General features: G+C 42.3%; 1 protein-coding gene and 1 long non-coding RNA gene across 17 annotated transcripts; one reads left to right on the top strand and one right to left on the bottom strand.

Annotated features, from left to right (window-relative positions):
• Window positions 1–88: 88 nt before the first annotated feature.
• LOC128322894 (uncharacterized) lies at window positions 89–13,127 on the top strand. The gene is made up of 3 exons (XR_008306053.1): window positions 89–215; window positions 7,328–7,359; window positions 10,309–13,127. It is a non-coding gene; the product is annotated as an uncharacterized LOC128322894 (long non-coding RNA).
• Window positions 12,276–25,324, bottom strand: ZBTB14 (zinc finger and BTB domain containing 14). Of its 16 annotated transcripts, none has more exons than XM_053245092.1 (5): window positions 25,044–25,324; window positions 22,057–22,106; window positions 18,347–18,458; window positions 15,337–15,410; window positions 12,276–14,280 (listed from the first exon to the last, which is right to left on the bottom strand). In XM_053245092.1, exons 4-5 carry the CDS (start codon window positions 15,337–15,339, stop codon window positions 12,937–12,939), a joined length of 1,347 nt encoding a protein of 448 aa, XP_053101067.1. In that variant the 5' UTR covers window positions 15,340–15,410; window positions 18,347–18,458; window positions 22,057–22,106; window positions 25,044–25,324; the 3' UTR covers window positions 12,276–12,936. The 16 variants fall into 16 exon arrangements, with proteins under 16 accessions (XP_053101067.1, XP_053101060.1, XP_053101068.1 ...); XM_053245085.1 differs by lacking the exons at window positions 22,057–22,106; window positions 25,044–25,324 and adding exons at window positions 23,742–23,959; window positions 24,269–25,011 and having other exon boundaries at window positions 18,347–20,434; XM_053245093.1 differs by lacking the exon at window positions 25,044–25,324 and adding an exon at window positions 24,269–25,011.
• Window positions 25,325–26,532: the final 1,208 nt, after the last annotated feature.

The following is a 26,532-nucleotide window of genomic DNA, read 5'->3' as shown; positions in this document are numbered from 1 at the left end:
GGACAGCTCCCAGGACAGGACCGCGCTAGTCAACCGCGGGAAGCTTCCTTAGCGGCTGCCTCCACAATACACCGCTCTGGAAAGGAGGAAGAGGAAGAGGAGGCAGAGGAAGAGGAAAAGCCGGCCCGGGACTCAGCTCCTTCGCCGGCTGCACACACAGCAGTGCTGGACTCTGCAGCAGCCGCAGCCGCAGGAGGGGAGAGAAGCAGGGAAAGGTAATCGCAGAGTCTCTCGGCAGGAGGATAAACTAATTGCTCCTAATTAGCTCTTGTCGACGTCCACGCTGGATGGAGCCTGACATTTACAGGGTGCTCGTCAAGGCTCATGCTAAGACCCCTTGTAAACAGGCTTCTGCTCCGTAGAGGTTTCCATACATTGCAGTCTCTGGACGATAGGCAGGGTTTTATAAAGCGATCAAAACGAGCCATAGGCTCTCTTAAGAATCTCCCTGGGGTCCTATAACTGCAGGCAGTTTCAAGATAAGAGAAATCGGAAAGCAGCAGCAGCAGCAGCACACATCTTGAAAATGGCAGTTAAACTTTAGTTGGGATGAGGGGTGGGGGAGGGGGGGACCATGTTCACTGCTGCATCTTTACTTCCATTCAATCGTCTTATGGCCTGATTGTGACGAACCAATAGTTGGGGTACACAGGGGGAGATTCTGCAACCTCTAAGATGACTTCTCTTTGGTTATTTGCAAATGTCACTTTCAGCATCTGCTTATGCAATAAACAGCTTTCCCTCTTTGATGCGGGTATGACGACAAGTCCTGTAGAAAAGTAAAGGTAAAGTGTGCCTTCAAGTCAATTTTGACTCCTTGCGCCTACAGATCCCTGTGGTTTTCTTTGGTAGAATACAGGAGGGGTTCACCATTGCCATCTCTCCCACAGTATGAGATGATGCCTTTCAGCATCTTCCTATATCGCTGCTGCCCAACATCCAGCGGGGATTCGAACCGCTTGTTAGTCTGCTTGTTAGTCAAACATTTCCCCGCTGTGCCACTTAAGGCGATCCCATAGAAAGGACTCAATACAATTTGCTTGCCAAAGTGGATCTTTTCTTTACACATGACACTGTCAAGCTGCTATAACCATTACATTAAAGCAATGTTTCAACCAGGTTTTAAATGCATATTTTGAAAGCATCCACAAGATCATGCTCAGGCTCCTTAGCCTCTTTTAAATCTATGGAATTATCATTTCTATGGAGGCTGTACGTGTAGGCCACAACCTAGCCAAGATTACAGAGTTTGAAGAGGTAGATGTGGTAGCAAGTAGCTGCAGCAAGAGCAACAAACTGTACAATCCTATGTATGTCTGTTCAGAAGTCCCATTAAGTTTGATGGGATTTAATCCCAAGTAAATTTGGATTGCAGTCAAAGAGCCTTGTGGCACCTAAAAGACTAACACATTTATTGCAGCATAAGCCTTTGTGTACCAGACTCACTTAAATGGGTGTAACTGCAATGAGAACTCACAACAGCAGTTACTGCAGATGTGAGTTATAACTCTACTATTTTATATCCTTTTATGTTTTACAACAAATTGCCACAGACTGTGGGACAAAATACATGTTACGTTAAACTCAGTTTGGTCCTTGTGTGCTTGTTTTGGCGGGTTTTAAAACCAACCATGGTTTGTGGGGCCGGGGAGGTGTAATACAAATTGGAAACTTGGCAGGGGTGGAGTGAGGCATTAACGAACCGTTTCCTCTGCCACAGTGCCAATCTGGATTGGACCTCCTCATGGCTATTTGACCTGGAAGGGAAGCTCTCATTGGTATAAATGTAACTTCCTTCTGGGAGAAACAGATGTAACTTCCTTCTGGGAGAAACAGCAGCTTCAGGGGCCCCTGATTTGGATCAGGACCATGGCAGAGGGAAAATGTTAAAGCTTCCGTCTGCCTCACTGTACTCCTGATCTAAATTGGTCTCATTGTGTCTGGTTGTTAATCACAACAAAAACACATAAGGGTCAAACTACAAATTTAATGTGGTTCGTAGTTTGGCCCTGCACTTCTTGTGTTTCGTAGCCTTGTGGCCCCACTGTTTATACCTCATTCTTTCTCTCTCTTTTTTATAATACACACACACACACTACCTTTGGCTTAAGATGAGAATTAAAGTGCTTAAATTTTCACCCATGCTCTAAAAGGTGTGGAAATTGTAAGTTAAGACAGTCACCTTAGCTTCCACACTGTAAAAGGCTTGTACAAACTCATTTATTGCGCTGGCTGAAAAAATTAGGCTCCATACACACACATTTTGTGGGCTTTCAGCTTGACACTGGACTGGGGAAGAATGTATTCAGGCAGAAATCCAACAGGTTTAGCTTCCACAATCCCTTTCTAGAGGGATTGAAATCTGGTGAATTTCTACCTGATGTATCTCTACAAAGATTCTTCCACCAAATGCTACCTACTAATGTAAATGTATAGGTAGAAATTCAATAGAACCATATTTCATGAACAATCAGTGGCTAGTGAATGTTGATGAACTGAGAGATTTTTGCTTGCTGCATTCTGAGACATTATCCACTGTATCTCATAAATGGAATGCTAAGAAAATGCAGTTAATTTTGCATTCTTGCAGCATCCTGCTGAAGCAATTGAATAACCTCCACTGGATTCTAGAGGCACTTTCAGGCTTTAAAAGCTGTCTATCTTAGCCAAAGATGGTATGAGCAGCTGGAGAAATTGCAGAGCTGCCTCAAGTCTTTGCTTCCTCCCAATAATGTAAGAGGAACTTTTTCCAAAGATGAAAAATCATATATTAATACATTTGAAAATGGAAGAGATTACTAGAATCATATAATGTTTGTATAATTTTAGAGTTGAAAGGGACCTTGGGTATCTTCTAATACAACCTCCCTGCTCATTAAAGAATCTGCTGCAGCATCCTTGACAGAATGCTATCCAGTTTCTGTTTGAAAACCTCCAATGAACAGCCTACCAATAGAGATTCCATAGCCATTTATTCTGGCTATAGATCTGTGGAACTCTATGATACTGAATACAGTAATGACTTCTCTTTTGATTATGTTCAGGAAGATAGCCTGTTGAGATAGCTTTTCGGACTGAAAGTAGAGGCACAGAAGGGAACACTGAGCAACAAGTGCAGCAGCCAACAGTTACCCCAATTAGAGCCAAATAAGAGTGTGGCGTGGGAGCATGATTCACAAACATATCCAAGTCCATGCCAAAATCTATTAGAGAATTTCATGGAACACCAAGAACTGACTTAGCCAAGTTAGCTAAATGTTAGCATTGATGTTCATATGCAGTATACCTCTCAGTAGCTGATGCTGGTGACATACAATTGGAACAGCATTACAATAATCCTGCAGTATACCCTACTCTATCCTCAAGAGATTGAAAATAGGTTCTTATCTTTCAGTTTTTCAAAACAGGCTAGACCTTTTGGAGGAGAGCAAAAGATTTTTTAAAATGGCCCAGTAACATTTATGTGCCACAGTCTACAGTTTTACTTATGCACTATTTCTCATACGGTTATACAGTTTCTGATACACTGTGGTGCTGAACTGTGAGAAGTATTCTTCTAGCTCTTGCACAAGAATTCAAAGAAGAATATGAAGACATTTTCAGCTCCTACACAGTTCTTTGGATCCAAGCCATTTATAAGATTTAGAACCTTGTTCAGGTTGCTGGAAAGCCACTGGAAAGGCAAGAAACAGTGGTGGGCTAGATACCTATTACTCTTTTAAGTAATTAAATTAAATTAAATTATTTCTGTATGTAAACCACTTTGGTAATGTTGGTTGAAAAGCGGTATATAAATATCCGTTGTATTGTATTGTTTTGTATTGTATTGTATTGTATTGTATTGTATTGTAAGTTGGGTTTCTAGGAAAGTTCCATGGTCAAAGAGACAGCTTCTTCCCAACATTCTTTTTGCCTCTAGATTGGAAACTCAGATTCTCTCTGGGTTCAGTTTTGCCCAGTTGCTGATCCTCAATTTAATGAACAATATATACCAGGGGTTCCCAACCTTTGGTACTCCAGATGTTGCTGAATTACAACTTCCATCATCCTCAGCCACAATAAATTGTTGCTGGGGATTAAGGGAATTGTAGTTCAGCAACATCTGGAGTGCCACAGGTTTGGAACCCCTTATATATACTCAAGGCCTAAGCTATTTAGACCGGAATTCTATGCACACTTACTTGGAAGTAAACCACAATGAACAGAGTTGGACTTACTTCTGTGTAAAGCTGCATAGGATCAGGCTGTTAGATCATTATAGGGCAAATCAAACAGCTTTAATTGTTTCTAAAAAGCCTTATGAAGCCAATTCAGACTTTGCAGATCCCTTGAAGTTAGAAAGCCATGCTTGTCGATTGTCAGCTTGAAAAATTTCAGTCTTCTGAGCAGTTAGAGTTGCTGAAAGGAACCTTTAGCCACCCTTGCCACTCAGTGGTCCAAGTAGTAACTGGGTACAGAAGCACAAAATGTTGAATACAATCTTGCTGTGACCTAAACAACATTTCTTCCCAACACACCTTAAACGTCAGATCCCACTTCTGCAAGAAGATTAATATAGATGCCTGGCAGAAAAAAAATATCCTTTGCATTTTCATCATCACAACATTTTGCATTAAGGTGATTTGAAGAAGGTAGACCAGGGGAGAGTTTTAACTCTTCCTGCACTTGAAGACTGATATGCACTGGAGGAAGTCATGTTTCATAGAGTTTCTATTTTGGTTTCTATTTTAGTTTTCATTTTGGTGGAAAATTTCTGAACATTTTTCCAGGGTGGGAGAACAGTAAGTGATCTGTTGTAGGGGGGGGGGGGGGAAGCTCTTGGGAGCACTTCTAAGTTCTTATAGCTATCTCTGTACAAGGGGAAAATATACCCTTCCAGGGGAAAATAATACAAGGGATAAAGAAAACTCAGAAATCTAGGATGTGGGGATTTAAATTATATAGAGCATGTACTGTATGTGTGGAAGAGGTGTGTTGTTTAGGAGTGCACTGGCATGGGGTTTGCTGGCATACTCCTGTGAGCACTGGATACAACATCCAGTTTTCATTACCTCTGAAAAGGACTAGAATTTCAGGTAAAACCTAGGCACCTGACAATAAACCTTCCATTCTGAGATAGAATTTACTGTCTAAAAATCAAATTTCTAGCCACCATGGGCATACCTCTATGTGCAGGAAAGCCCCACCCCCAAGCAGTACTGGGGAGAGGGTCTTCTCTATGCCACATTTCCTGTGCCCCACTACAGAGTTAAGAAGGATGGGTAATTTGAATTATAGTGATAATTAAAGTTGTGCTGTCAAGTCGGTGCCGACTCCTGGTGACCAGGGAGCCCTGTGATTGTCTTTGGTAGAATACAGGAGGGGTTTACCATTGCCATTTCCCATGCAGTGTGAGATGATGCCTTTCAGCATCTTCCTTTATAGCTGCTGCCTGATATAGGTGTTTCCCAGTCTGGGGAACATACCAGTGGGGATTCGAACCAGCAACCTCTTGCTCCCTAGACAAGACACCTCTCTGGCTTTTCCAAGATAGGGCTGAGAGAGAGTCCTGCCTGCAGCCTTGGAGAAGCCACTGCCATTCTGTGTAGACAGTACTGAGCTAGATTGGTTTTCTGGGACTGGTTTCTGATTGGCTTGAGATCTCCTTGCTTCTTTGTTGGGTTGTTTTCATACAGATTAAGTGTTGTCATGAGCAACTGTGCCGGCTGGGGGGAAGAGGGAGGGAAGGGTAACAAAAAAGGAAGGATTTTCAAAATATTTTCAATGGGCCTGAGAGGCAAAGAGAGCCCTTAGTGTTTCATTTTAGAGGATATATCAGGAGAGGAGGAAGAAATCAAGGAAGGATTGATTTTCTGGTTTTCTTTTCTCAGCACTGAATATAATATGCTGTATTACTGTTGCTATATTAACTATCTGGTTTTGCTGGATCTCAGATTGACAAAGAAAGAACTTAGGTGCCTCCCCGCCTTCCTTGAGTTGTTGTTTCCCTGGTTTGGTTTATTTGTAAGATAGTGTTGTGGCAAGAAATGGACTGTGGCAGCTCAGCTCTTTCTCTCTGAGCCCTTTCTCGTGAACAGTGTGAAAGGGCAAGAGGGCTAGTGGGGAGGAAGACTTATAAAGTTTACCTCGCCGCAAATGACCAACAACTCCCTCTTTGGTGAGTGGATTGCCCACCCAGATGACTACCAACTGCTGCCAGTAGCTTGGAGGGTCGGGGTGCCAAGACATGTCACCCCTGCGCTCCCATAATGCACCATGCAAGTGCGTGATGCATTATGAGGATCCCCCTCCCTCCCTGAAGCTGGCCGGGACTGCCACAGTCTTCTAGCTGTGGCTGCAATCAGCCATAGCTGGCAGATGATCACAGAAATGAGGTTAGGAGAGTGCTTGCTTTTCTAACCTCATTTCAGAGGGTGGCTGTGGAGGCGGGTTTGCCACCAAGGTGCTGATGGGATCAGGCCCAATCCCGGCGGTACACAAGTACAGGCAAAACTGGGCTGGGCTCCCTTAGACCAATTTTGCCTGCACATGTGAATAGCTTCTCTGTCTCTCTCTCTATTTTCTTGGTGATTGCTATGAGATGAGCTCCATGTTTGGCCTTGAGACTAACTTGTGCTTCACTTACTACTCTGATCTGCTCTGCAATCTACATTGCAAGGTGTACTCAGTCAAAATATGGCTGAAGATGTTGCTTTAGTTGAGATTGTGGCTATGCTTGCTACTAAGGGAGATTTTAATCATATTCTCAATTTTGTTATGTTATATACATTTTGAGTAAATTTATATTTTAGTCTAAAACCTTTTTTAAATGTATGCATGTATGCCATTTATATTTGTTTGGTCACGATTATTGGAGCATACATCAACTATTATGGTGTGTACATCTCTAGTGACTGTGCCGGTAGCTGTGCCGGTACCTATGATAGCTATGGTACTCATTCAGCATAATCCAATAAACAAATTCACATCAATGGGTTTATCTCACCTACAGTAACTCATTTTAAATACCAAGGCAGATGCTCCAGTCATCATTCACTACTTGTCAAGCAGGTAAATTGGATCCTAATAGCCATTCCTCTCTCTGTCTGACCTATAAACTAAGAATCTTATAAACAAATTGGTTTTTCTCAGCTTAGATAGAATGTCATTTATGTTTTGGGGCAGTGATCCTAGGAATACTTATTTGAAAGATACCACTTCCGTTTCAGATATCTTAAGTTGCTTCTCAGAATAACATTCTTATAAAATAATTTTAACACAATTATATTTTTATAATGAAAGAGTTGAACCTTTCTTAGTATTTTTTTTAAATTTTCTTCTGTTCCAGGTCAGACACCAAGTTTAAGCTGGGTGGGGTTGGTAAGTAATACTACCACTCTTTTAATTAATTTGTGTACATTTTCTTATTGTCACAAACTATTAAAACTGCAACAGATTGTATTCAATTTATAAACATGAACTCAAGTGACATTTGCTTCAGTATGCCATTTGCTTGAACCTTATATTGTAGAATGGTCCATCATTTGTCTACCGAGAGAAAAGAAAGAATTTCAGTTCTTAAATATTCTTTCTACACCAACCAGCTTGTATAGCAGAACCTTGGCTTTTGAAAATGATTCTTTAAAAGTCTTTGATAGACTTTCCATGAATAGTAGCATGTTTAATTACTATTTAAGTGAAAACTCAATGTCTATGTACTTCTGAATGTACACACAATCTATATACATTGTCTATATACCTCCGAAAGTACATACAGAGATGTGTGTTGTTTGGAAGCTCCATTAATTGTAGTTACTAATATAGTTGATATTTCTAGCCTTTTTATTGGACAAAATAGGATGGGTATAACATTTATGCCTTGCAAACAAGGAGAGGCATCTAGCTGCTTCTGGAAACAAAACGATGAACTGGTTTTCACTTTGTGTTTGGTTTTACCAAGGATTATTGATTTGAGAATCCAGAGAGAAGTCAAGTGTTTGCACCATGCTCTGACCAAATGTCACTTTCCTTCCCCCACCCTCAACACTCTGAGGAGCAATCCAAGGTCTTAAGCTGAGTTATCCAGGTATTTTGTGATCAGTCTGGAACACAATCAGTCTACAAAACTCCAACTTGGAGTTTTGATAAGTTTGATTAACGTTTTCTTTGCCCTCATCTGATCATTTTTAAACTTGTGGCCAAGGTAAATGCAGGATTACAAATTCCCAGATGTCTGCTTCTGCTCCACTCCCCCCTCTCTCACATATAGTTTCATAGTAAATCACTTTTGTCTGCCTCTCCAAGTTTGGAAGAATGAGAGGCCCTTTCTCTCCACCCCCCACCCCAATTCCAATTACTGCACCACTTTTTGAAGCTCTTATCAGGTTTTGTGTTTAAGAGATTGAGTCCCAGTTTGGGTTCCAGCCAAAATAAAGATTTTAGATTCGGATTAAGTTATGGTTTGGAATCAGTTTATTTATGTCATATTTTGTGTTTAAAATGTAGAATAGGGTCCACAGTGAATAGAACATTATTCCAGTCAATAATGGGCCTAAGGGAATAATTACTTATTTTGACTTTAGTAAAAATAAACTCCAAACATGGAGATGATTAACTAAATGAATTACACTGGCAAGGTGGTTGAAGAAGTATCATAAACAGACTATGATGTAAACAGAAAAGTAGATTGCTCCTCGGAAATGCTTGATCTTCAGTGGCAGACCTCTAGACGAATGCTGTGTGTGCTAGCACAAAGCACAAAGTTGTGCACATGGAAAAATGTGTGGATGCTCAAAGCTGGGCAATCTTTTGTACTCTCATTGCGCTTACACAAGGCTAGTGGAACAGTTGGATAGTGGATCCAGACTAGTGTTGCACTAGCAGAATGAGAGAAATTGTATGTGCAGCTGTGTATGTCCAACCATGTTGTACATACACAGTATGTGCAGCTGTGATGTTCAACCATGCTGCACAACTGCTAATGGAAGACCTTTTCCATGACATACAAGGTTGTGCAGTGTTTTGTACAATGTGTTGTGCAACTTGTCAACATCTTCCACTAGTACAAGGACTAGTCTGGAACAGATGATCCTTTCTTTGAACAGCATCCCTACGCCAGTGCCACACTAATCTGGAATGCAAGATCCCAATTTAGCACAACTAGCTAGCACAACATGTTTCCACAATCACCATTTAGTCTGGACATCAGCCAGTGCTTCTTCTGCCCTTCCAAACAGGCCCATCACCCACACCCCACCTCAAGCACAAGCCCTTTTGTAAAGTTGTAACCCTATGTATGCTATGGTGTTGCACTGAATCCAACGCATAGGTTTGTGCTACAGGTTTCCTTATATGAGCACCCACTGGATACCACCATAGCTCCCCAAAAATGCAAGTGACCAACCTGCACTGGAGAACATTTACAATGTCCGCATACTTTTGCTGTCCAAGGGCTATTTCATATATTGGTTTCCTACATAAAAACTAATTATATGTAAACTATAGAAGGTATGATTTGAGCTTCCTGTTACAGTACATTATTCAGACAGTACTATACTGGATACTTTTAATTGAGCTTCTGTGGCACAAAAGGCATGTTTTTTCCTCAAAGGAAATTAAACTCCATGTGGGAAAAAGTAGGCTAGGAAAGAGCCCCTATTTAGGAGCACACAAGACACTTGTATCTGTTGAAGAATATTAGAACAAATATATTCAACATGTAAAATGGAGTCATGCTCTGGAAAAATGCATAGACAAAATATATATATTCTAAAATATTCATGTTTTATTTACAGGACAGTTTTCAAACTGTTGGCATTTTAAATATAAATTAAGTATGTCTATCTAATGAATGTTTCACAATAACACTGTAATGAAGATCAATAATTAGATACTACTATTTTATTCTAATAACCATTTTATTCTAATGGTTAGAAATGTTAGTCTTAATTTCTATTTAGAAATGCAAGAGGCAACTGCCACACAATTTATAAATACATGTTCTAAGAACTTATTTCTAACCTGATATTAAAAGAACACATTATTGTCCAATGTTACTTAAAATGTCATCTTGATTTTTTTTTAAGTATGTAAAGCCATTTAGCCTAAATGGTTTGGGAAGTTTCTTTAAGGATTATGAGTGACTGTAAGGTTTCCCTTTGCTGCATGGAATTGGAGATTCTATTTTTGTAACAAATGAAATTGTGTTCGCTGAAACCTCTTAAAGCCTATCTGAATGGTAATTTTGTATTTTAAATTAGTTTATTTGGGGAGTGGGGAGCTCAACAATTTTTTGAAGTCACTAAACAAGTTTTTCATTTCTTTTCACAGAGGAGGATCCACAAACAGACTGCTTCTATCAATTCCTCGAAATGATCTCTCAATAGACACTTTTCTGAAGATCCTCTGAAATTAATATAGAATCTGTTCCCAAACACTGGTGATTTTATGAAGCCAAAGGAAAAATCCATATCTTCTAAACAGTGGTATTAGCTGGAGTCCTAAACACACTCACCAGCAAAGACAGCCCAACTGAACTCAGTAGAATTTACTTCCAAGCAAACATGTTTAGGATTAGAATGTAAATCTCAAATACCACAATTAAGTTGTAATGCAGCCTGAAGTTCAAATCCTATACACTTACTAGGGAGTAAGACCCATTGAAATTCAATGGATATCTGAGTAAACATGCATAGGATTGCACCAAGAAAATAAATGGAATCGCTAATTTTTGATTAGGGAACATAGTGGAAAATGCAATCAGCTGTGTAATTCTACACTACTTAAGGGGGATAGCGGTATAATGTGTCCTTTCCTATCCTCTCCAACTGTATTTCATCCTTCCAGGTTACATGAAGAGGCTTTCTAAAGTAGGTTAAGTGATAAACCTGTGTCTAGATTGTGCCACTTCAGATGCAATCAAATGACAGAATGCTCTTCCATACAAAAACAAGAACCCAAAACTTCCCTTCATACAGAAAGTATGGTTCTAGTCTAGCCTTCTTTCTTACAGGCCAGTTTCCTATGTGGACTATTATTTGTTTTTGTATGGTGGAACAGTAAATCATAAGCATCCACCCACATTCTGAACTGTTACAATCCAGACACAGTTCCACCATTAAGAACTAGGCTGTAGAATTTTAATACAATGCTACAATGAACCCCTCTCTAACAACGTTAATGTCTGGTTTACTGCAAGTCTTTAAGCTATATTGGATCGTCCAGCCATTCAAGACCAGTGAAGAGGGTTGTGAATGGGAGGCAAGGATTTACTACAGTTCATTGTTGCAGAATGAAGCAAATAAAGAATAGCTAAACAAGTCCTGGGTGGCATTAGGTTTCTCTTCTCTCCTTGCCCATTGCCCTTTCTCCCTCTGGCAGTGATGCAAAGGACATCTGGGCATTCTTGCTCATCATCTATGCAGACCTGAGGATCCTAGAAGTTCAAGGGCAATCCACACTTGTGCAGCAAATGAATTCCATCATCCCCCACCCACGAGCACTGGTGTACCTGCTGCTCTCCTTTTCTTTCAATTTTCCTAGGACCAGGGTCCCTATCAGAAAACAACAGAAAGCCTTCTTAAATGTAACTATGAGAAAAACATATAATGCAGCTAGTAATTATTCTCTTGACTTTGGTCCGAGGCAGGAATATCAAAACCAGATGGAAGAAAAATCACATCACATATGCACAAATAGAGGGGGTTTCAGGGAAGCAAATGGTCTACGACAATAGAAAGTTTTTCCAATTACTCCAAATAATGATAAAGGACAGAACACTCGCTACTCCTCTGTAGCACTGATTGGGAAGACTAAGGCAGGCTTAAGTTAGCATGCTTCTTTCTTGGGCAATTCATAACCATGAATTGACACTCCCCTGGAAACATTCTATAAGCAACCCACTTTCTCATACAGAGAAAAGCAGACTCATATATTAGTTACAGCCCAATCCTGTGCATGTTTTCTCAAAGCAAATCCCACTGTGGAGTTAACTCCCAAGAAAGTGTGCCTAGATCACAACCTTAAAGTTTAGTGGTCAGAGCAAAACAAGGACACCTCAAGATACCAACTTACCAGTTAGAGGGAGAAAAAAAGCCAGGTAGTTCCAACTGCTCAGTTGTCATACAACTGTATTAACAACTTGCAGTGACAATCACAGTAGATTTAAGCTGGACAACTGAAAAGGGTTATTAGAGCTTTAGAGGTCTGATTATAGGGCTGCCACTTAAAACTTATTTTTCACTTTTCAAATGGATACTTGCACTCATTTTGACTCATAATTGTAAAAAAAAAATCAGTTATAGCAAACATAATTTATTTAAGGTGTTAAATACTAACAGCACAATCTGTGGGACAATGAAACCAAAGGGCTTGGAGTTAAGATGATCTTGTCATACTTACATGGAACTAATTCCTACTGAAACTCATGAGGCTTATTTCCACATAATGACTGCAATCCAATGAATCCCTAATTGGCATTTGGGTTTAAATACTCCCCCCACTCTTGTCTCAGTATCCCGTCTTGTCATTTCTCTCTTCGTTAATTGACAACCTAAGGGAATGTGGGGATTCCTTGGATCACAGCAAATATGCTTAGGATTGAGATGCCAGAAGAACTGAGATCGATGGGGTAGGCTCATGCTTTGGCTTAATTTCACTGTACACTGGAATGTAAGGCCTTCCATTTAACATGCATAGAGTTTACTCCGATAAGACTAGGCATGCATTTAAACCCATAGTTTTAATAGAGGAGTAAATACTGGGTAAAATCTATTTCTTATTTGTATCAGGTTGAATTTTCACCTGAAGGCCTTACCCCATGTTTAGTGTCATGGACAGAGTGATCTTTGCTGCAAATTGTAAACTACTTTTCATACTACCTAAATCCCTTTAAAAATGTTTTTGTCAGTGGTGAGTTTATGAGACCAAACACTTTTCAATAGACTGGTACTTTTGCCTTTAACTACAAGCTATGGTTTCAAGTTGTTGTTCTGCCTCAGCAGCCATGGCTGCTGCCTGCAACTGTTCCGTTTCACTTTGGAGTGCACTCGTCGTGGTTACCTGTTTCCTTTCACTGTGCATATTGTTCTCATGTCTTTTTAAATCAGATGCTTTGGCAAATGCTTTAGTACAAGAGCTGCAGACAAAAGGCTTTTCGCCTCTGTGTCTTCTTTCGTGGTCTTTCAGGTGAGACTTGTGCTTGAATGCTTTGTCACACATGTGGCATGCAAATGGCCTTTCATTACTGTGAACTCTCTCATGCTTCTTTAGATCTGGAGCACGAATAAAAGACTTCCCACATACTTCACAACTATAGGGCTTGTAACCCGTGTGGATCTTGAGGTGCTCTTTCAAGTGGGCTTGAGTAGTAAAGCCTTTAGTGCACATTTCACAAACAAAAGGTCTATCAGCAGTATGGAGCTTTTCGTGTTTTCTCAAACGTGCCTCGTCAGAAAAGGTTTTACCACAGGCCTGACATGCAATCTGCTCCCTGTGGCCATAAAGTAAATACTCAAACTTCATATCACCAGCTGCTGTTGTCCATGCTGGTGTCTGTTCATCCTTGACTTCACTTATGCCATCATTAAATGCAAGTGCTTGAGGAGTCTGGGATCCTAACTCTTTTGTTTCAGCAGTTTCCATGGATTCTACTTCCTGACCATAGCAGTTTACCTTTCGAACCTCTTCACTCCCCAGCTCTTTCAGAATTGCTTCCTGAACTCTTAAAGTAGCAGTTGGTGATTTGCCGTCTTCCTGACTTGGAGGAGTTCCTTCCATTGTCATATCCGACGGGCTGTCATCATGATCTCCAATTTCCTCCACCTCATCATCCTGGTTATCATTAGACTCACCAATTGATCTATTTATTTTAAGACAATACTTGTTTTTTGATTGCGAGTTATCTTCTGGACTAGATACGTCACGTTTCTGAGAACAGAGTTTATCCAAAAATCTAATACCAAGAATCTGACCAGATGACATCATTAAATTTACGTCTTCTTTCTTAACTGAAATCTTGGCTGTGTACATATAATTTAGCACTTCCTCAAATATATCAGATCGAAGGAAATCTATCTCAATGACTGATGAACTGTCAACTTCCAGTTTTTTGAAAAGCTTTTTAAAGTAGGTACTACAAGCAGCAAGCACACACCTATGGGCCCTGAATTTCACGTCTTCAACAACAATAGCTATGTCACAAAATTCTCCTTCCAATCGTTGTTCATTTAACGTTTTCAGAAACACAGTTTTGTGATCGTCGTCATTATACTTAATGGTTTCAGACATACTGATGAAAAACTCCTGTAGGAAAATGATGAAAGTTTTGTTTAAAAGTTACTCCAAAAAAATAGACATCGTAACAAATGTCAGATTTAATTTTCTGAAAACAGAAAAGAGACCAAGTTGATCTACATATCATTCCCTCTACTAGCAAATTTAGATGATCAAGTACCTATCAGTATGAAAGCTGCAGTGATTTCTATATGCTTAAAAGATTCATTAGTAGGGTTTGACAAATCTCAAAAAACAATAGATGAACTGGATTAAGGGGTTGGGGATTAACTGCGCTATCTTGCTACAGGTTTTCAATTTTTATTGTATAAACATCACAGAAAAAAACAAACTTTCACTCAAGAAGTTGGCAACTGAACTGAGGATCACAGGAACAGATTTCAGTTTCCAACCCTAGAGTTGCCTACCAAACAACAGTTGGTGTAGGCTGAACATGGCCAGGGATACAGGAAGTCCCAACAGGATGCTCGGCAACCTGACAAAGCATACAACCCATCCTACTCCAGCTATGCTTGGGAGCACTGAGGGTGGTAGTTGTAGCAACAACAATACTGGGTTTGGAGAGAAGTAATAGGTTGTAGTGAAAACTGAAGAGATTAAGAGGGAAGAGATGGAGTGGGCAAGGGAACATAGGAAGCTGCCTTATCAGAGCCTCGGTCCATCTAGCTCAGGAACTGACTGACAGCAGGTCTTCAATGTTCAAGCAGGAGTCTCTCTGAACCCGACCTGGAAATGCCCAGGCATTGAACCTGGGACCTTCTCATTACAAAAAGATGCTCCTCCACTGAGCTATGGCCCCATCCCCTAAGGGAATATCTTACAGCGTTCACATGCAGCCACCCATTCAAATGCAAACCAAGATGGACCCCACTTAGCAAAGGGGACAATTCATCTTCACGACCACAAGACCAGTTCTGGAAAATAAACACCAGGAGAGAAGGGAGCTCTCTCTACTCAAATATGCCTATAATCTATCAGTAGAACTTCATAGGCAATTAGCTTGAGAATAAAATAATTTACTGACATTGAAAACTGAAGTGCAAACACAAAATGTTTAGACTGTACCATGAACAATGACGGTTCTTTTCTTAATAACTGAACAAATTTTTGATAGCAGTTTAACACTTATCCTGAGCACCCTGAAAGAGAAAATGATGAAGAGTCGTTAAATCCATATTAGATATTCATCACTATATTTTGATGTATTGAAGCTATTTTGGAAACATACTAATATAATAAATATAATGCCATTTTAACCAAATAGTATTCAAAAATACTTTCAGCTGCTCTGTTCACTAAAACTGTGGTTTTAAGTATATCTATATAGATGTTGCACTGAAATCAATTGCTTACAGCTTATAAGCAGGGTGCAGAAGAAATCCCATAGGTCCAGTTTAATCTTTCTGCTCGCCCACCCCACACTTAAGAGGCCTGCTTTGTGTGCGTTGTGCCTGGCCGGGGCCCTGATTTCTAGGTAAGGCCAGTTCATGTCTTAACCTTTGAGCATCAGTGTCTGCTCATTTCCCAGCTGCCACATAGCCCTCTACATCTATTAGTAGCTTGGGTTAGAATAGGAGCCACATCCTCTTTATGTATACAGGATTGCAGCCCATAGGAATGTTAAAGTATATCAACTATCTTTCTCTCTTATTAAGCAAATTATATTTGCATGTGTTCAAAAGAATCCAGGCTGTAAAAGATAGTTGAGTTGCAACAGCATGGAATCCTTATTTTGTTGCCTATCATGCACACCATGCACACAAATCCATAATGTCACTGCAGTTAGTGTCTTTCCTATAACATCAGAGCAGCTGAAGGGGGTGGAAGACAAAACATCTTGCCTGTTATATTTCTGTTTTGTTTATCAACTATCTATCTATCTAGTAAGATGCCAACAAATGGAAGGAAGTGTGTATGGACATATTTTCTGCTAACTTTTGAATATCTTTTCACATCTTGCAGCATTCTTCAAACACCTCTTAGATCTCTTCTGCTTGTTTCCATTTGTTCACCTTTTTATTATACTGGCACAATTGTGCCATTACAGATAAAATGAGGAGTGTTTTTATCACTCTGCCATTATAAGCCCTGAACATTCTATTGCTTATAAAAACAAAAGTATCAACCGAATCCCTCTGAAATAATACAAATTTCAACTAAGGGATAAGAGACACCATCCCTGCACATTTGGTTCAAATCCATTGTAATGTTGTCTGAGAGACAGCAGTTTAAATTTTTAATTCCTAAAAAAAAAAAAAAAAAGGTTTCAAAGTTTTGGCAGTCTGTTTTCACCCTGATAATGTATTTAAAAATATATATATATATGTTTTTTAGCATTCTCCCAAAATTCAGGTCCATACTGGATTGGTGCCTTTTGCTGGTTTGAAAAACATCAATCTAGTGATTTTTAAGTAATTATTGTTCAAAGGGAAAATAACTAAGGGGTAGTTAGCTAAGAGTATAACTGAGTTTGCCCACTGAGAATTCTGAAGCCAAAGTTGGGAGGGGCAAGTCCTGGCAATTTCTAGTGAGTAACTTCCTGGTTTTGAACATAGGTGCCTGATAAGCATAGTCTTTAAACACTCTGGCACTTGTATAGTTAAATAAACAACCATTCCTCCCCTTCCCTTTCAGAGGCATTTGTTCTCTCCCTCTGCCCCCTTTCCTTCACCCCCACCAAAGGGGGGAAGCAAAGCCCCTCAGAAAATCTTTGAATAAATTACTAGAAAGTAAGCCCATTGATTTCACTGGAGCTTACTTCTGAGTAAACACACATAGGAATCAGGACCAACAGAGATCCTAGGCAAGACTGTGGGTGGGCTCTCTTTTTCCCCTTCTTCCCAGCCCCTCAACAAAGCATAGAAAAGCTTACTGAGAGGGTAAACTCTATTTATATCTCTGGGGCTTACTTATAAGTAAACATGTATAGGATTAGGACCAAGGACCCTATGTTAAGAAGTGCAGCAAGGAAACCGTAACAACCATTCTTGACATTTGAGGAGGATTACTCAAAAGTAATCATATTGAAATTAAAAAGGACAAATTAGGTAATATCTAACTTATTTTAAGTTCAGTAGGACTGCTTTGAGTAATTTTCCTCATGTCAGCCTTTAACTATTAAGCAGAAGCCTATGGCTTAAAAGGGAGAAATGTCCTCTGGCTGTACTCAGAGGCTATCTCCTCTGTGGACAACTTTTAAAATGTACTAGCAGGAAAATAAACAGACACTAGTAAGTTTCATTAAAATATGCCACAATTTTATTGAAAGAAAAAAATGGCAACCCAGGCCAGAGGAGCTCATAATATCACCTCCTGAGAGGCCAACTTTGCCCTGAGAACTTGAGCAGCCCTTTCTCCACCTTTCCATGGCTTACTTAAGATCTGTGTGTCTTGAGGGGAAGAAGGAGAAAAAGGAGAAAGAACTGGATTTCCAAGAATTTGGAAGCTTGTCCTACAGGAGGGCATAAGCAGAGTATGAGTTAAATGTGGTCTCAATGTGGTCTTATATTTAACCATATATGGTTATATATGGTTAAAAAGGTGTGATTCAGAGGGTGGAAGGCAGAAGGTTTTACCTCAGGAAGCTCAGAGAGCAGCCTGGCTTGAGGCCTACATTAACTACACTAACTCGAGACCAACATGAATATGGAAACAGCAACAAAAATCTGATCTCAACACCATCTTGAAGAGATTTGAATCAAGTGGGAGAACTGTGAGATTTGTGGGAAATTTCTGGAAAGCCTAGTTTTGCACAATGAGTCTAAAGCAGTTGTTTTTAACTAACTGTGATGTTTCTTATGAAGAACCCGACAGGGCTGTTCCACTTATTTACATTTATTGACAATTCAGGTTGGTAAACTGTACAGCACCCCTGAGGTCCTACTGCTAAGTGAACTTCCGTTAGTGAGAGACTCTTACTTCCACCCCCTTCACATTCCAGGATGTTTCCCTCCAAAACCTAACTCAAATTCATAAAGTGACACCATCACTATCACCCAAACTCCCTCCTTCTAAAATTTTTTTTTCTAAAAGAAGAAGAAAAATGAGGTACAAATTTGAAGTGAACAGTAATTACCTGCTTCTTGTGGTGTCCTCATTCATTGTTGTAGCAGTCATGAGGTGGGATCACACTGCCACTGTTACTGCATCCACTAATTTCATTTAGTTTTGTATTTTTGAAGAAAATTCTGAGTTCATTTTAGTTGAAGGAGTTACAGAAATTTTGGTGTTCAACATGAGGAAGTGCTACCTTGTGCTTCGAGACCTGTGTGATTATCATATTATTTGGTAGGCAAGTTTTAGAATAACCTTAATCAGGATAAAACTGAAAATTTTGTAATTCGGATCCTGATTGCTCTGTTGGGCTGAGTTGGCAACTGTTTCCAATACAGAATTAAAATATTCTGTAATAACTATGGGTTATTTAACAAAATCTTAAGAACATTTAAAAGCTAACGTGGGGGTAGTATTCTGCAAGTTTGAAGATACATTCTATGCCCTTTTATTGAGGCCTGTTCATTTATTAATTTGGAGAAGCATGCGTAATAACTTCTATCAAATGAGGCTTAAGACACTACAGTGACTTGCAAAAACGTCCTGATCAAAATCAGCAGTTTTTCAGTAGAAAGGAAAAGTTGCCACTGCAGAGGGAGCTTCCATAGTGAAACAAAACTCTTACCAAATAAACTGTCCTTATGGCAGAATAGTGCCAATACAATTTAGATTAGGATGAGTTTTAGCATTCTCACATTATAACTCTGAGCATTCTATTTGTGATAAAATCTAAACCATCTGCCCAATTTGCCTGAAAGTTTAGAGATATCAACTAGGTGACACTAGGTGATATCAACTAGGTGCAGGTACACACACCCCACCCTCTGCTTTAGAAAACAGGCTATTAGGGCTGTTCATTGAGAACTCCCAATGAACAGCCCTAGTCTAACAATCCTAAAGAATTTGCAGCATCCTGTTGATGCTGCATGGGACGGCTGTTCCTATCATGGCTATCTCTGCCCAGATCATCCCATTCTTAGTGCTGGGAGGGTCTCTTCTGCAGCCTCAGGTCCATAGGGCTGTGGCTAACAGTGCCATTAGGAAAGACATCTGGGAAGTGTACTTCCTCCAAGCGCTATACCCATGTTAGTGGCAGAGGGGTACATCAGCTTGTGAAGGAATGCATGGAGGTCATTAGAGACTTTGCAAAGGAACTGAAGGTGGGGCGAATGGACTTATGAGGAAGCACAAAGCTGCGGCGAGGTGATGGGGGAACTTGCTACATGAAGCAGAAGGAGTGGGGTGATAAAGGGACTTGTGAAGGCATACACCTCTGAAGTAGAACACAGATTCTGATGTAGAACATGTAGTTTAAAGATGTGCACAAACTGAGGTTCATGCACTGGTTCGGTGGCAAACCGGTTCAGATGATGTCTGAAATGGGGAGGGGAGCAGCAAGTGGGACCTTTTAAAAAAAAGAGAGCAGGTCCTTACCTGCTCTCTGCTGCTGCATGCAGCTTCCTGCTATGATATCACTGTCTCCAAAAACCCGTGCACAGTGCCGGCATGCACATGGTGTCCATGCGTGGGCGTCATTTGTGTGGTCAGCAACACCATGATCATGCGAATGGCACCCGTGCATGTGCAGCAGGAAGCTGCATGCGGCAGCAGAGAGCAGGTAAGGACCTGCTCTCCTCTTTTAAAAAGATCCCATTCCCCTCCCTTTGGCACCGAACAAGTGCATGAACCTTGGTTCATGCACTTCCCTTATGTAGGTACACTACCTATGAATATGAATGCTCCACTTAGCTACTGTGGATAAGTGACATGTTACACTTCTCTTCCCCACAGTGCATAATCAGATTTTCCTTTTTAAAAAGCCTGGAAATTCAGACATCCAAAACCCTTCACTTGTGCTCTAAAAAGCTTGGAAATTCCAAGTTAAGGTGCCCATCTTAACTTCCACACCATATAAGCTGTAAAGACTTTGTACAGTCTGGTATATTATGCTGGCTTTAGAAATTAGCTTCCATGCACTCACACTTTGCCTTGTTCCTTCAACTGGACATTGGGCTAGGGTGGGATGCATTCAGGCAGACGCTCAATAGGTGCAACTTCCCCAATCACTTGCTAGAGATGCCCCTGATGAATGCTTAGTATAGTAAATGTCCTGACAGAAATTAAAGATATATAGTAGTTTCACATATAATTAGCTCAGGAAGCCTTTCTTTTTCCTGCCTTAAGGCTGCTAGCAATACAAGGGCTTGCTTGGCCCTCAATCATTTATACACACACATACTACTTTTCAAGAGAAATTTCCCAAGCTGTTTCCATAGAAAAATAAATCATTAAAAATGAGATGGTTACCTGTCCACAAAGGGTTTGCAATCTAAAAAGAAACATAAGGTAGCCACCAGCAACAGCCACTAGAGGGATGCTGTGTTGGGGTTGAACAGACCCAGTTGCTCTCCTGCTGCTAAATATAAGAGAATCACCACTTTAAAAGATGCCTCTTTGCTCAATTAGCAGGGATCTGAGTGGAGAAGGAGGCAAGATTGCTAGGATGGAATTCTTCCTGACTTTACACTTTGTTTGTTAAAGTTAAAGGGACATTTTACTGCATGCCAGTTCAGAACATGAGATAGGGAACATTGCTTGGTTACCTTAGAACATGCTGACACATTTCCTCCCTAAAAGAGCAAAACAATCTATTTTAGGGGTGATGGTTAATAAGTGCGACTTATGCTCAGTCCTTTATTTGGTGCAACCCTGAATGAACAAATTGTTGCCCTAGTTGCTCTGTGTTTGCTCTTATACTTCAGTTGGTAATCAGAGATGCCATCTCAATTTTCTTTGTTCTTGAATATAATCAAAATAAATGTCTTTACTATACTATATTAAGTGTCATTGAGTTTCACAGATCTGTTTGCAAAATGAATGGTAATGGCTATGCAATCTTTTCTACTAGCTGACCCGCACAGAGCATCTGTGCGCTTTTTGGGGGCCTGCTGTCCCCCACTCCTGCCGCATTCTCTCTTGCTCCCCTCCCCCACCCTCCTGCCCCACTCTCTCTTGCCCCCTCCCCCTCCCTCCTGCCCCACTCTCTCTTGCTCCCTCCCTCCTGTCCCACTCTCTCTTGCTCCCTCCCTCCTGCCTCACTCTCTCTTGCCCCCTCCCCCTCCCTCCGGCCTCACTCTCTCTTGCCCCCCTCCCCCTCCCTCCTGCCCCACTCTCTTTTGCCCCCTCCCCTCCCTCCGGCCCCCTCTCTCTTGCCCCCTCCCTCCAGCCCCCTCCCCCACTCTCTTGCCCCACTCCCGCCACAGCGGCGGGGTGGCGGCAGGCCGAAAAGTTTCCCTCTTCCATATTTTGGACGGCCAGGCGGTCCCGCAGCCTCCGCCTCCTGTTTGCTCAGGCCGCCACTGCCTCTCATATCTGGCACGGCCTGGCCAGGCCATCCCACCACCTCCCGCCAGGTCGGGCCGCTGCCTCTTCCATACCTGGGATGGCCTGGCCTGGACAGGCCAGGCCGTCCTGCTGTCCCCGCCTCCCAGCAGCCAGCAGAGGCCACCTCTTCTGGCCATTTTGCTTGTGGCCTGCCCCCACCGCTGCCATTTTTTCTGTCCCCTCAACTCTCGCTGGGCCAGGAACTCTCGCAATGTCTCACAAGAGTTCTGCTGTCAAATCCAGGACATGCACTGGCTAAGAGAATTAAATATATAGATTTGCAGACATACTATTAATATATCACTTTCCAAGTTTGAATAAAGTTCCTCTAAAATGCTTGAAGGATACAAATATTTCCTGCTCCCGGAATGTGCTCGAACTGCAGTTTGTTAACATCCCTAGTGGTAAGCAGTGGCGATTAAAAAAGGGTAACTGGTAATATGAATAAAGTAAATAGCTATTTGTAACACACAGCAAACAGGTTGTATCCTAAAATATAACATCCATCCTATTGCTAAAACAATTCCTTAAAATTAGTTACTTTTTGGTTTTGGTACTTTGGTAGACTGTAATCCTAAGCATGATTATACAGGAGTTTTACTGCAACAATAATTTCTTCCCCCACAAAAGGAAGTTTACGAGAATAGCATATAAAATAATTATTTCTCTTAGCCGGCATGTGTGTCCAGGATTTGGCGGCGGAACTCTTGCGACACGCTGCTAGAGTTCCGGCGAGAGGCTGGCGGAGTGAGGAGGAGAGGGGGAAGAATTAAGTGCTGGCGGCGGTGCTGGCGGGCAGCAGGCAAGGCGAAGGAGAGAAAAGCATCGGCGGGGCAGGCAGGAAAGAAAAGTGGTGGCGGGCGGGCGGCGGGGAGAGAAAGGCAGCAGCGGGTGGGGGGAGAGAGAAGCGGTGGCAGGTGGGCGGAGTCGGGGGAGAGAAAAGCCACGGCGGGCGGGCGGGAGAAAAAACAGCAGCGGCGGGGCCCTTCTTGGCTACCTGCTGAGGCTCTGTGTGGGGGGAGAAATGGGAGGGGAGGAGGGCTAGAGAGCTGGAGGGAAGGGGAAGAGTTGAGAGACCGGGGCAGGAGGAAGAGGGAGGGGACGAGGGAGGGGAAAACAGCCAGCCCCAAAGCGCTGCACAGATGCTCTGTGCGGGGTCGGCTAGTATAAAATAATTCAGCAAACATTTTAGTCTGGTGAAGCAAATGGAAAGAAGGCTGTAATCCTTAACACTCTTAGTAAAGTTTTTTCCATTAAATTCAATTGTAGAAACTTAAATTGCACTGCACAAAGCTCTACTTTTGGTGGCTGCTGAAAGGACAGGTGGCCCTCATTATCTGCAGTTTTGGCACTTACAGTATCGCGTATCTGCGGTCAGGCACTATATTACCCAGTACGCACATTGGCATATCCGTGGCCTTTCAGCCCTTACATGGCCATGCTCTTGCAGTACATGCTCATGGGTTGTGAGAGGAGTTTGGAGGAAGACAGTAGAGTGCTTTGGTCTGCATGTTTAGAGCTTTTTGTGCTTTTAAAAGCTATATTGTGTACATTTGTCATGCTTAGGGAGCCCTTGGGAGCCATTGCTAATAATTTTTAATGAATTAATTATTATTTATTTTAATAATAATAAATTAATAATTATTGATAATAATTTTGATTTTGAAAATTACAGTACTGTATTACTTAATTTAAATTGCAATTAAAATGCAATATTATTAAAAATAATTTTAATTATCCATTGAAAATTGATTCTCCTCTCACTCCTCACACACTCCTCTGAGAGTGTTTACTTGAACTGGATTTAATTTTGTGCTGCCTCTTTGGCCAACTTCAACCAAACAGGCCCAGGGGCATATGCTGCTAAGTGCTGGACTTCAACAGTGGGGTGAGGAAATTTCATGATTATGCTTTACTGGAGAAGCTGGGAGACACTGGGGGAGGAACTGGACAGCAGCCATAAGAACAGCCCTTTTGGATCATGCCCAAGACCTATCTAGTCCAGCATCCTCCTGTTTCCCACTGTGGCTCACCAGATGCCTTTGAAAAGCCCACAGTGGGGCATGCCCTCTCTTTTGGTGTTGCTCTCCTGTAATTTCAGGGACATCTTCCCTGAGGCTCCAGGTGGCCAAGATATAGTGCTGTGCTCCATCCTGATTTCTGCTTTTACTCTGTTTTTTCGGTGATTTTTTGGTCATTTTCCTAGGTTCCGGAACGCCCCCAAATTCCCAGTAGCTTAAGGTTTCATTATCTGAAATTGTAGGCAAGAATGGAACCCCAGTGAATAAGGAGGACCACCTATAGTTTACTGGTTAAGTCCACTCACTCACACACGTTTTCAAATCAATTATCATGAACTCCGTGGCCTTTTAAAATAAAGCAGGTCTGAACTATAACACATCCAACAACAGAATATTATTTGAGAATAATTACAACTGTTATAACTAGTAGTAATACAGACTATTATTATTTGAGATAAATGTTTACTACATTGGATTTCTGAATGTATCTCTTCAAGGCTGGGCTTGAGACAATAGGGTGAAATTGTAAACTCGCTTACTGGGAAATCAATGCCAATAAAATCGTTATAAATCCCAAAGCCCTGTGTTTCGGACTGAACCAAGGGCGACTTCTCCCATATACAAACAAGAGCGTGCACGCATATGCGTGCACGTACGGTAGCACAACACCATAAGCAAGCAAGCGAGAGAGTGAGCAGAATTGCTATTTCCGTGCGAGTAACCATGTAGTAGACGTGCACTGTGCATACTCGGTGCATGCGTGCTAGTGCCCGTGCAGTGTTTATGCCTGTGCCCCGCTGAGACGGGACAGCACACATACCTCACGCACGCGCGCGGCTACCTCCCTCCCCATCCCACCCCCTCCCTGCACTAAGGAGGCGCTGCCGAGAAAGTACGGAACGCGCAGCAGCGGAGAGAACGGGCTTTCGTGCCAGCCCCTCTCGGCCGCCGAGCTCGTTCGCACTTTCCAGCCTGGCGGTTGGGGAGCGCTACGGCACTCTCGGGCCAGGAGCAATCCGCCCGCTTCGGAGCGAGCTCTGGCCCGTTGCCGCGCTCCACGAGGCCGCGCCACTCCCGCCATCCAGCCCGGAAGTGGCGGGGCCGCGTCGATCGCGTTCCTTTCACAGAACTGCCCGACTAGCGCGAGGCAGCCGACTAGGCCCGAGACCAGCGGCGCGCGCAAAGAATGGCAAGAGTAGCTGCAGCAGCTGCTGCAATGGGCGGCGCGCGGCGGAACTTCCAAAGTGCACCTCCCCTCCCCGGTTCCTCTGCAGTCTAGCTTCGAGTGCGCGCGCAGGTGCCCCTCGCGCTTACCTGCCGGTGCCGCGTTTCACCGACGGAGTTGAGAGGGGAGCAACGCTAGCCCTGCAAAAGGATTTGGGGGGATGGGGGGGATGTAGGGGGAATGGCGCGCGTCTCTCTGACCGTTACCGCCGCTTCCTGCACGAGCATTCAGTGCGCGCGCGCAACGCGCGCCGGAGGCGGGAACGTGCATGCGCGATACAAGCAGGGCGCGCCCCCCGCAGGGAAGAGGGCGGTCTCTGTGAAGAGCGTTTACAGAGAAGGGGCGCTCGTTCGCGCGGGTGGGGGAAGGGAAGGCCGGCAGTTTTCTGCTGATCGTGTCGTGCTCGAGCGTGGAGGCGTCTCTCGCGGCCGCGCTGGCTTGAAGCGCCGTCGTGAACTCTGTGTGTGTGTGAGTGAGAGAGAGAGAGAGAAAATGCAACGGATCTGGTCCGGCCCGCGTTCATGGCAAGAAGGGAAACATTTAGCTCCCTCCTTTTCCCAACCTTTTAAACCGGCTTTATTCAATATATAATTATGTTACAAAGATTGTTTCAATAGTACCTATGATGAATACAAAAAGTGATATGTATAAAGAAAATCCGGTCGTTCCCATTTTTCTGTCAAGGCGTGCGTTTGCGCGCGTGCCTTAGCTGTCTCGGATGATGTCACAGTGAACTGTTTACGTACAAGGACCCTTTCTTTCATGGGGAGAGTGGTAAGGAAGCTGAAGACTGACATCCTGGCTCCCCGTTCTAGCCGGGTCTTCCCTCCATCCTACGGCTACTAGTAGTACACGCTATCCCGGCCTCTGTTTCCGGCGGTCGCAGTTCAGCAAAGCTCGAGCTGACAGGGCTTGCTGCGCGTACCCTGAAGCCCTCGCGCCTGGCCTGAAGATTCGAAACGGTTAGGAAAGGAGCGCTCGCGAGGCGGCGGCGGGGAGCTTTGAACACCTCCGTTTCCTTTCCGCTTAATAGGCATTCTCTCGTGCAAAACTAAAATCCAGTGGCTGACGTGATGAGGAAATTAAAAGTGATTTTCAAGGGGATTACTTTGAATGATTTCCCTCATCACGTCAGCCAGTGTGTGCATTCGTCTTTATTTTAAGAGCAGCGATTAGCTTCTGAGCTGAAATTAGGATTCTGAGTCTCTCTTTTAAATGCAGCAACACTCTGGTGTGACATTCTAAGAATTATCTCTCTTATAAATGTGTGTTAGTTTTCTGGAACCAACCGTACTTCGTACTACTGCTGTTGCGGGTATCTACCTTGTGGTTCTTTTTAAATTGTGAGCCCTATCTTTATTGTTTTTCTTTATAAACCTGTTTGAGAACTTTTGTTGAAAAGCAATATATAAATATTCATAGTAGTTCTTTTAAGTATTATTTTAAAGAGGTGTAATCTTCATTCTTTGACTGGAAAGTTTAATAATGTAAGTTCTTAAACCATCCTTGCAGGAATTCTTTGAAGACCCGTTTCCTCTGAGAAAAGTCCCGAGTCAAAAAAAAAAAAAAAAAAAAAAA

The sequence above is a fragment of the Hemicordylus capensis genome, chromosome 4, assembly GCF_027244095.1.
Source record: "Hemicordylus capensis ecotype Gifberg chromosome 4, rHemCap1.1.pri, whole genome shotgun sequence".
Lineage (NCBI taxonomy): Eukaryota > Metazoa > Chordata > Lepidosauria > Squamata > Cordylidae > Hemicordylus > Hemicordylus capensis.
This window is presented reverse-complemented; position numbering and strand designations above follow the sequence as displayed.